This window comes from Oncorhynchus nerka, linkage group LG15 (genome assembly GCF_034236695.1).
Source record: "Oncorhynchus nerka isolate Pitt River linkage group LG15, Oner_Uvic_2.0, whole genome shotgun sequence".
Taxonomy (NCBI): Eukaryota; Metazoa; Chordata; class Actinopteri; order Salmoniformes; family Salmonidae; genus Oncorhynchus; species Oncorhynchus nerka.
The window spans coordinates 63,007,400-63,018,664 of record NC_088410.1 but is presented as its reverse complement, the minus strand read 5'-3'; the positions used below and the strand labels follow the sequence as shown (position 1 = coordinate 63,018,664).

At 38.6% G+C, this 11,265-nt stretch overlaps 2 protein-coding genes across 2 annotated transcripts; both read left to right on the top strand.

Moving 5' to 3' along the window:
- The first annotated feature begins 243 nt into the window (after positions 1-243).
- Positions 244-3,474, top strand: LOC115143695 (homeobox protein Hox-C9a-like). The gene is made up of 2 exons (XM_029684167.2): positions 244-868; positions 2,163-3,474. Exons 1-2 carry the CDS (start codon positions 298-300, stop codon positions 2,405-2,407), a joined length of 816 nt encoding a protein of 271 aa, XP_029540027.2. The 5' UTR covers positions 244-297; the 3' UTR covers positions 2,408-3,474.
- A 3,450-nt stretch (positions 3,475-6,924) lies between these two features.
- Positions 6,925-10,647, top strand: LOC115143694 (homeobox protein Hox-C8a-like). The gene is made up of 2 exons (XM_029684166.2): positions 6,925-7,643; positions 8,204-10,647. The coding sequence occupies exons 1-2, from the start codon at positions 7,208-7,210 to the stop codon at positions 8,542-8,544; spliced, it is 777 nt and encodes a 258-aa protein (XP_029540026.2). The 5' UTR covers positions 6,925-7,207; the 3' UTR covers positions 8,545-10,647.
- The last annotated feature ends 618 nt before the right edge of the window (positions 10,648-11,265 follow it).

Below are 11,265 nucleotides of genomic sequence, written 5' to 3'. Positions count from 1 at the left end.
CATTTTTTTATAGACAAGGAAAAACGAAAAAAAAAATGATAGGTGGTGAATCCGTCTTAATGATTGCTCATACAATAGAAATCCTATACATAAATAGCATTCAAATGTCTGTGGTACATCACAGTCCTAGGAGTGCATGCGCATTAATCGACTGTATAATTTTGGGGTAAATATAATCACGTGTTCAGCGGTGGCCAATAAGAGTCGAAGAACCCCCGAATAAATAATTACCTTGCTTGATTGTTCTACGGGTAAGATTTGTTTTTAAAGTACACATACAGTCCATATAATAATCGGATGCATGTTAAAGAGACGAGAGGCATCGTCATGTCGACCACTGGTCCCATAAACAATTATTATGTGGATTCTTTGATAAACCATGAGAGCGAGGATGTGCTGACATCGCGGTTCTCAGCCCCAGAGCTTCTCCCCACCGGTTCTCGACCGACGACACTAGCACCAGAGTGCTCCGAATACCCCTCCTGCAGTTTTGCGCCGAAACCTCCTGTCTTTACCTCCTCCTGGGGCCCAGTTCACCCCCAGTCTTCAGTGGTATACCACCCATACACCCACCAACCTCACATTGGAACGGACTCGAGGTATGTTCGCTCATGGCTAGAGCCCATATCTGGAACAATATCCTTCCCAGGCTATCCTGCGAACGGCAGACACTACGGACTCAAAACAGATGGTTTTCCTCAGCCCGGTGCCGGAGACTCCATCGCCTTTAACCGCCACGGATACCCGGATTATTTCTACAACACCTCGGTGGACATCCGAGACAAGACACAGCAGATCATCCCTTCTCCAGAGACAGAGGTTTTGGCTTCTGGAAAGCACAAAGACGGCAAGCCAGAATTTGACCCAAGTAAGTAGAAGCCATGGCAGTTTACGCTGTTTTTACAACCGGCTATTGGAGTCGTTTGTTTGTGGGTGAGTTGGGGGTGTTTGTCTTCCATGGGGTTTTCGCTCCTTGTCTGTTGTCCTACTATAAAACGAAATCTCTTTTCCCTTCCCTTTGTACGCGAGGGGAACTGGGGGCTGTTAGACAGTGTTAGACAGGACAAACGCCAATCCCCTTAAGGTTGTAAAATAGGAAGAAGCTATAAAACGGCTATAAAATGGGGAACTCTGGAATCAAGCTTTTCATTGACGAGATTAGAATCTCTAGTAAACTCCCCTGTTTTACATGGCCTAAACTTGTGCGTAAAGGCATATTTTATTTTACTTAGATACATTTGATGTGGTATGCAGGATTCATACACAAGAGGTGTGGCCCTATTAATCATATAATTTGATTTACAGTGGATTATTTATGAATGTATTATTATTACTGTAATTATGATTATTATTTGCATTCTGGATTAATAGCCTACGATTGGAATGCACATCCAAAGGCCTAAAAGGCTAATACAGCTTGTAGGAACGATCAACAGTCACCATAGATTTGATCTGCAGTATGATTATAATAGCTCGTTTTTTTTCCATTTATTGTAAATCTATACTGGTTTATTGCCACGTATTATTTAGTCAGTAATGGCTTATTTCTCACGTGAATATTCATAGTTCTGGTACAACCGAAGCCGAGTAGCCTAAGTCACAAAACATAACGTTGAGATTCAACCTATTAAGCGAGGACCACAACCATTGATATTGAAAGTTCCTCATATCAGTACTTATCAGACAACAGCGAGCAAACTCCCTACAATAAACACAGAACATAATATTTGAGGCCACAACAGGAATGCCAGGGTGAAATGCATCTAGCTGTATCTGTTGCAGACCTGCCGAGACTTGAAGCTAAAGGCTTTTAAAATCATTTATGGGCCAATAAAACAAACGGGCGCACTCACAGTTTTACGACTCGGTACTTTTCTAGCACTGTTGACGCTCTTAAAATATGGATGTCTATAAGAGAGATACTTATTTATAATTATTAAGGAAAACATTGATGACACACTTGACAATGTACATAGATTATATTGAACCAGGCGTATTGTAGTTTTAGAAAATCAAGAGAGGTATGATGCTCTCTGTTTGGTTTATTGTGTGTTGAAGTGTTTATGATAATGCTTTTAAAGTAACTTGTAGTTTACACACTGCAAAAGTTCATCAGAAGTTTTCAATTTATTTACTTTTTTATCTGTCCTATCATTTTACAGGCAACCCGGTGGCGAATTGGATACACGCTCGTTCAACAAGGAAGAAACGGTGTCCATATACAAAATATCAGACTCTCGAACTTGAAAAGGAGTTTTTGTTCAATATGTACCTTACCAGGGACCGTCGTTATGAGGTCGCTTTGGTTCTTAATTTGACGGAGAGACAGGTCAAAATTTGGTTCCAGAATCGGCGGATGAAGATGAAGAAAATGAATAAAGAGAAGACAGAAACAAATGAGCAGTAACGTGTCCTATGGACACATTGACAAGTACACATTCAGAAAAATGCCACTCATGAACTGTGGGCGATGGTCTCTCCTCTTGATAGATACTATTTTCCTTTTTTATCTGATATAATTAAGCCATAGGCCTATTATTGGCAAGGTAGCACAGCGCAATTTAGGCCCACGTCTCAATATGAATGTATGCAGCTTGTTTAGACTATTTATTCGTTATTAGGCCTACTGTTTCATGTCAAGACCCACAAATGGGATTTTGGTAAAGAAAGGTAGCCTGTAAGGGGAAGTTGGATAACTATGCGTGAATGGTGTTTCATCTGTTCACGTGTATAACAAAACCTGTGTATTTTTGTACATGTTGCATCTTATTCAAGTGTAAATGAGTGTTTTGTACAAGAAAATGCAACAAGGTACATGGAACGTTTGTCTGTGTTTTCGTCTGTGAATATATATTTAGTTGTAGCCTGTATGTCTTTAAATCTTTTTTTTCTCTCGACACTTGAACTTTATACTGTATACTGTAGATTTTGGTCATCTTTAAATATAACCCAAATAGTCTAATTTTCTGTATTTGTTATGTCATTCTTATTAAAACGTTTAAAAAACTCTTACCTTGATCAGAAATATTAACATATGCAAAAATGACATTGGGAGATGGCAGTGTTCAAGACGCAGTAAATTCTTGTTATGAGATTAGTAATTCAACAATTCAAATAGGCCACATACTACAGTTAGATATACGGGCCACTTCTTATTGAAAGCAGCTGTGACTTTTAACTCATTATTCTTCATTTTCTATTTCCTTTCATAATGCACGTTTCCTGACCACTTCCCGCCTCCACTTTTTCTTCCTGCAATCTGAATGGTTCTGGGAGAAAAATTAGGTGACATTTGAGGCACTGTGTAAACTCATTGCTCAGAAAACATCACGTTGCTTCCTTCATACGTGTTATCCTTTCATAACCATTTCAGATTATTGCAACCATTTCAACGAATAGCTTTTAGGTTGACATTCTGGCATTGAAATGTTTTCTGTAGTACAAACGTCCGTATCAGTCTCAACCTGGCTATATTTCTAATGGGTGATCACTTAATAAAACTTGCCACACGGTATAACTTCATTATTGTGACTCAGGTATAATAAAGGCCTATTTTCTAGGTCAGGGTGCATTTCATGCAACCACGTTGTATGGACCTATCTCAATGTAGGGCTTTAGTCCGTGCTTAATTTTAAACAAGGTGTAGGCTAGTTTACGACAAAGGTTGTTAGATCTTGGACCACGTGAGTTGTTTTATTGTTTTTTTTCTCAGCCTTCTTGTGCCTATGGACTCCACAATATTTTAATCAAAATGTTGGCTATATGAGTGTTGTTGTCACATCACAAATCTTGAACATAGGGCCTACACGTTGATGGCATTACGAAGTAACTTTCAATAGGGCAATGCGTCATGCAAACTATCCGTCATTGATTCGAGGCTATTGTGGCTTGAGTTGGCGCTCTATGTTGCAGTTTAGATGGGTAATAATGGTCATGTGTCGTGGGTATGTGAGACATATAACCCACAACAAACGTCGACAGATTTGCTCACACCCTTTGTCATGATGTTATTTTTGAACACCTTGGACACCACACTAATTTGCCAGTCATATTTTGCATTCTATCAATTCATTTGAGAGGATGTGTGAAGTATCTTGTCTGGCGTTTATTTTTCCTTCTTGCTCGCTTTACTAAATAACTTTCCTTTGAAAAAAATGCCACAAACAATACTGACAGCATGCAGAGATTATAGAGCCTAGTATAGTTGGACAGTTCCCTCGTGCAGCGCTGTTTGTCTCGAATGTAATCTAACAAAGCAACCCTGACAGAGCTGGCTAGACGTCTGGAGTAAATTACTTTATTGTTCTTATTTGAGGATATGGTGTGCTCGTTTTAAAGGGGGCTTATTGCACTTGTTTTTGTCTACTGCAAACGTGACTCCCGCCCGCTTTATTTTTCCACTCTGCATGTGGCGGAGGGGGAAAGAGCAACCAACACATGAAAGGGCCCAAATTCCACTTCCTTTATTCCAAATCTAGCACAGTGCACCAATATTCTGTTTGAACGCTGGCACTGTCCCCGGTCTAATGGACATTTCCGTAAATCTGAAATAGCCTCGATTGAATTCAACCCATACCCATCTATTTATAACTTTGGCCTGTCTATGGCTTCTGTATAGCCTTTAAATGTCCACCATACCATAATTTCTAGTTTTGCTATGACTATATGCCAACAATGATGAAGACCGCTATGACTGATATAAATGTTATGCTCATTATTAAATGGTTATTATTTCTACTTTCACTATTAGGCTATATGATTTGTATCTTTAGAAGAAGTTATCAAATAGCAAGCTACCAGCCGTAGCAATAGGCCCATTTGTGGTAGAAGCATTCTATTGATATGATTCATACTGGCATATACTTTAATTATATCCAATCTTCCGCTATCATTATATAGCCTACCATACAACACCACCAATAGTATTATAGCCTAATAAATAATAATAATGATGATGATGATGATGATGATGATGATGGTGAAGTTTATAATAATAATAATACAAAATGAAACATACATTTTTAAAAATAATTTTCAGCAAAGATTTCGTTTTTCTGTCTTAGTTTTTTTTGTCTAAATTTCAATTCAATTGTATTTCCTAAATACAATATTATTGTGTCCATTCCCATTTTGTTTTCATTCGGATGAAGGCCATTGACTTTCGAAATGTCATGATTTGAACCTAGATTAGATAAATAAAGCATAAGTAAAGAATTAGATAAATAAAGCATCAATATTTTAATTGTGAGCGAGAGTTGCACCTATTCCTTCCAAATTGTCTAAATGTCAAGAAATGATTGTGGATCATAGTGTAATCATGCCAGATTGAAATAGAATTGCAATGCACTACTACTACACAGTCTCAACATTAATCCCAACCCAAACATTGAAGAAAGAGTAGGCCTATAATTATAAAATTTGAGGACACGAAATAAAATGTGTACTTTTCAAGAACCGAAGAGACTGAATCTTCTACCAAATGTGTAGGCCTAGCCTATATTTCCCGAAATCACACTCTCATGGCTACACGTGAAGTACTGTAGGTCTATCACTAGTCCAGTTAGTGTAGTACCACACACCAAAATGCCACGGGATGTCGCTGTTGACTAAGTATTGAAAACGTTCGAGCCCGTGTAGCCTGTTCCCCTATATATAGCCTGTATCGGAAGCCTGTGGGGGACTTCGAGGTAGATGGTGTCCTTACAGACTAGACCAATGATTAGGTCTACTAGTCACACATATAGAGATGAACAACCAATGAATACAACTGAACAACCAACAGGGCCAGTTTTTTTGTCAATAGCCTACCTCTTATTAATAGTCTACGCGTAACTTTTACGGAGAATAAGTATCTTTCTTCACTCTACTATGGGCAGTAGTTATCTGAGATATGCCAATCTTTTTTTTCTTCTTAAAAAAAAAAGATCGATAGCGCAATTTATCTAGACTATGTCTTACGACACTCATGTATCTGTCTGCCTCTATCTCCTTTTTTCTTGTTGTATTATTATGAAGAACACTTCGTTGAGTTCTAACTGATTAATACTATTGTATCGATATGTTTTATGGATAGCCGATAGGTGTAGTGTTGAGTAGCCTAAGATACACCTGCTATGGCCTCAAAAGAACATCAGAACATTTCGGCCAAACTTAATGTCTAATGTCTCGTCTTTGTTATTGTAAACATATTGTAATATTTGTATTATGTTTGCTTTAATGAAAGACAAAATAATTCAACCAACCACATTTATTACAGTTTATTTTCATTAATAATTGTGTAAGTCATGTACAATAATAATAATAATAATACATCAATGTCATCAACAACTATTAAAACATTATAAAATAATTCTGGCAATAGAAAAACAATATAAACAAAATATTTATGATTTGTTATTAGCAAATACAATTTTTCTACATGTTAACCATTTCAACTCAAATATTTTACTTTCAACAGGCTATAGGCTACAATACCTTTTCTGAATTCCACTGCCACTGGGTGCGGATGTAGGCTGTGTGCGCGCACGTGTGTGCGTGAATGTAAATTCTTTACGCAATGCATAAACCCTGCCTTAGCAGTCAGAATAGATTTTTTTATCACTTTCTTAAGAGCAATAAAGGTAGGCCTATAAACTAGATTTCCATGTTTTTGTGCTTATAAATGTACCACTACTCTTTCAAGTAGACAATGCATAGCCTATAAGACCAAACAAAAGGATAGTTTACATATAGGCCTAGTCTAGGCAACAGAAAATGTTTTTTTCTTGTTCTTCAAAGCAAAATGCACAATCCCTTCCTGCTAGTCGGCTTCAAGGTATAGACATTCGAGAGCGCGGTGAGAATGGGAGGGGGTTGACGGTTGGTGCGGAGAGAGGTAGGGGGGTCAAAAACGCTTGTGACTGTGTGTGGAAGGGGCTAGCCAACTTTAGCTATAGCACACATCAACCATTCACGACATAAGAAGCTGATTTGAAGCTGCAAAAGGAAAAAGCAAGAAAAAGCAAAGGACTTCCATTGGTAGCAGGGCAGTGCTGGAACAGAACGGTGGTGAATAAGGAAACAGGATTTATTATCTTATTCGTTAAACCTGTCTCTATGATTTTGTGGTTTCGTTCGTTTTATGTATTGGGTTTGGAACACGACTAGGGCAGTAATTGGAATGGTCGTAAACCAAGTTCTTCAGCTGTAACATTGTGAATAGAAAAACATGAGCTCCTATTTTGTGAACCCTCTCTTTTCCAAGTACAAAGGCGGTGAAACGTTGGAACCAACTTACTATGACTGCAGGTTCCCTCAAAGCGTCACCCGGAGCCACGCGCTGGTGTACGGTGCAGGATCGGCGGCGCCAGGCTTTCAGCACCCGCCCCATCACGTTCAAGACTTCTTCCACAGTGGGACGCCGGGGATCTCCACACCAGGCTACCAGCAGAATCCATGCGCCTTGGCATGCCATGGAGATGCCACAAAATTTTATGGATACGAAGCCCTTCCGAGACAAACGCTTTATGGCACCCAACAAGAGGCGAGTGTGGCGCAATACCCAGACTGTAAATCGTCAAATGGCACTAACCTCGGAGAAGGACAAGGCCACCTAAATCAAAACCCGTCTCCTAGTCTCATGTTTCCATGGATGAGACCGCACGGTTAGTAGGCTACGTTTTAATATGCTCCTGTGTGGTTATGTTGTTGTACTTTTCATGGCATGTAGCCTACATCTGCTAACGTATGATTACGTTTTCGGATCATCACTTATCACTCAGTAGGATTTTATCCGTTAACCGTGGCGCAATGATTAAAAAATGCCAGTTAATCTGAGTCAGTGCTGTGCCATTCACCGCGGCTCAGTTGATCGCTAGTAGTAGATAAGAAAATTAGCTGAGATGAATAACAACAGTAAAAACGAATTCAGTGAAAGTTCAGCAGAAGCCCTTGGCATGGCGTTTATCTTCACATTAATCCCTACAGCTATCCAACGGCAGAGTATTGGCTATAGTCTTGGAATATACTGTAAACAAAATGTGGATGTCACCAACCTCTAGCAGATTTCAAACAAGTTATAGTTCTACGAACTACCTCCGGCACACACACATACACCAATCAATCTTTTGTATTTTTTAAAACGATTTAATAGCAGTGTAAACTAATAGCATACAGGTCTTGCAACGATTCCTGCTTACTTGTAAGTGCTATTTCCATTCTATAGCCCCCGGAAGACGCAGTGGCCGACAGACCTACAGTCGATACCAAACACTGGAGTTGGAGAAGGAATTTCTCTTCAACCCTTACCTCACCCGTAAGCGTCGGATCGAGGTGTCTCATGCTTTAGGGCTGACGGAGCGGCAGGTTAAGATTTGGTTCCAAAACCGACGGATGAAATGGAAAAAGGAGAACAACAAAGACAAATTTCCGGGCCAAAGAGGAGAGATGGAGGTGGAGGGAGAGGCAGAGGGCGAGGGTGAGTGCGAAGATGAAGGCAACGATGACGGTGAAGGGGAAGAAGGAGACAAAAAGGAAACGGGAGAGGAAGAGGACACAAAAGAGTGATTTGAATTGCTATTTTTATGATTACATGGCTTAAAGTTGAAGATGGTAGAGAGAGAGGCCCGGAACATTGAATTGAGAGAGAGAGAGAGAGAGAGAGAGAGAGAGAGAGATCACATTTTATGACCACCGTTTTATTGGGTTAACAAGTAAGACAAATCCTTTAAAGACACATTTAAAACACAAAAACAAATATTCCACAATACTGACGACGGATCTTCTATAGAGATATTGCAATTTATGCCTGCACATAGGCTATTGTAGGCAGCATATTATCCTTACCCAATCATAATGCACTAACTCACAAATTGGGCACATCATTGCGCACATGTTGTCACACATCATGAAACACATAGAGGCAAAAATGACAGACATTAGCCTAGTCGCAAAATAGAACTCAATTGATTCAACATTACATTGATTTCAGTATTATTGAAATAGCCTATATAGGCTAATCTAGCCTATTGATATTTTAATGCAGTCATCTCAGTTTTCTTTTTAAGCGAAATGTTATCCTTCACTTGTTTGTAACAATTGTAAATGCTTTGGCAACTTTGTATTTGTAGTCAACTTCATTCTGAAGTTAACGGCAGTTACAGTCAGACAGATTGCCTAAACATCTTGATTTCATGTTTATCGGAGATCTTCTGTGAATAAAGTCACACGGAAGGGGAAAAAGCGTTTAAGGATGCACTTTGGCTGCTCTACGAGTGGTCTGGATCACTTCTACATGTACGAAGGTTGTTAAGAGCCACGATACTAACGAAGGCTCTGGGAAACACCTCGGCTATTAAAGATACATCGTATGAAGGTTCTAATGATGATCTTAACGCTACGAAGGCTCTGGGAAACGATGCCCAGCTCTGTTTTGCAGAAAATAACTATCTTTAGGAGAATAATCACTGCTTATAATATCTAGCTTAAAACGATGCAAATGCCCACAAAACACAGAGACTAAGCACTAGCAAAACACTCATATGGTCCACAGAATGTACAAGCGGAGGATGGCTAGAAATGTTTCAATGTTCAATCAATGTTGTCATTCGAGGAAAAGGGTTGATTATTAATACACATTATTTGTACTTTTTGTGTTTTGTTTTTCCTCCGAAGTATTATTTATGTGAATTTGTATGTTTGTTGGGGTGATGGGAGTTTTTTTTATTGGCCACTGTCAATTCCACATTTGGAGTCATGAGTAGTCTCTATAATGTGGGAAATTGCAATATGGATTATTGGTTAGGAGGTACATTTCATAAGGGATATTTCATATTATTGTCTCAAATATACTATTGTGTGTATTGTAATGTATTTTTTGGATTGCAACTGCTCGGGCATATTCAATCCGATAAACCTATCAAAAACAAAACAAATAAGAAATTCTCCATATATTGAATATTTATTGATTCTTGACCTAATTTTGATAAATCAAAGATTCTAACCATATAGGAAGGCAGCAATAACTTACGTTTATGTGATTATTAGCCTACTGCTGATTTGAATATCGTGAAATCAGCCTTTACTGCCTAAATAGGACGCACTTGGAGGTAATGCTAAAATCTACCAACAAAGCTGTATTGTCATTAACAATGTTGATCTATACATTTTTACGAAAGTGACAAGGCAGTCCAAGGACAGGCCTATAGCTATAACACATTTATTGCATTTGATTGCATGATACTTATGGTGCTACTTGTGGCGGTACAGTTCTAGGCCTATATTGATATATCTTTGAAACAAGTGTCTCTGCGTCACGTCATACTAGCTAGTCAGCCATTGGACTTTGTCACAAACATTGGTGTCCCAACAACTTAAACTGCCTAAAGTAGCCTAATGCACATTTATTTAACCAACAGCCTATGTTATAATTGAACGAGGAATTGTACTTCTTCGAATATTTCATAAACTTTTAAACATTATTACATTATTGTGGTGATCCAATAGACTCGTTTTTTTTATTGCACTGATGATGACCTCTACGTATGTCTTCGTATATCTTGTTGTATTGATAAGCTTGATTTCTTATGTTTTAAGTTAAAGGAGGGGATGTTGGTTCTGAATGCACACACCCTTGACATTGACTTGTTGAAATAAATGGCAAAACCTGAATTTCTCTTCCTCATTATTGATACAATAGCCCATAATCCACCCAACACACACACACACACACACACACACACACACACACCAGTGAATTATAAGAAAGATAACATTTAAACATCACAATTGGGGAGAGTGGGTTAAATGTAGCTATTGTTTTATTTCAGCATCACGCTGTATAGGTAAACATTAAACATAGTACTCTTTCTAACAAAGATATCTACAAATATTTCAGGATGTTGTGCATCACTGGAAATAATCAGAATTCATGTAAACATTACAGTTTTGAAAACAAAAAAAAATACAATTTTGTCCCCAGAAAAGTGGTCTCTTGGCACAACTAACCCTGGGTATGGGGTAAGTTGAGCTGTGGGTTAGGGTAAATTAAGCCTCCTACACATTTCTGTACTGAAGGAAATATTGCTACTACGTTTTTAAACCCAAGTCTATCTTTATTTCCCAAAGACAATTCAGCATATTCACAATCACTTTTTTGTCTTTTAATCATTTTAACCATCTATTCACACAGGCTTAACACCTAACACGGAACACAAACCTGCTGCGCGCGTGAGCCATCGTCCGCCATCGTGCATACATTTATTTTCTCCCCCCACACCAAACACGATC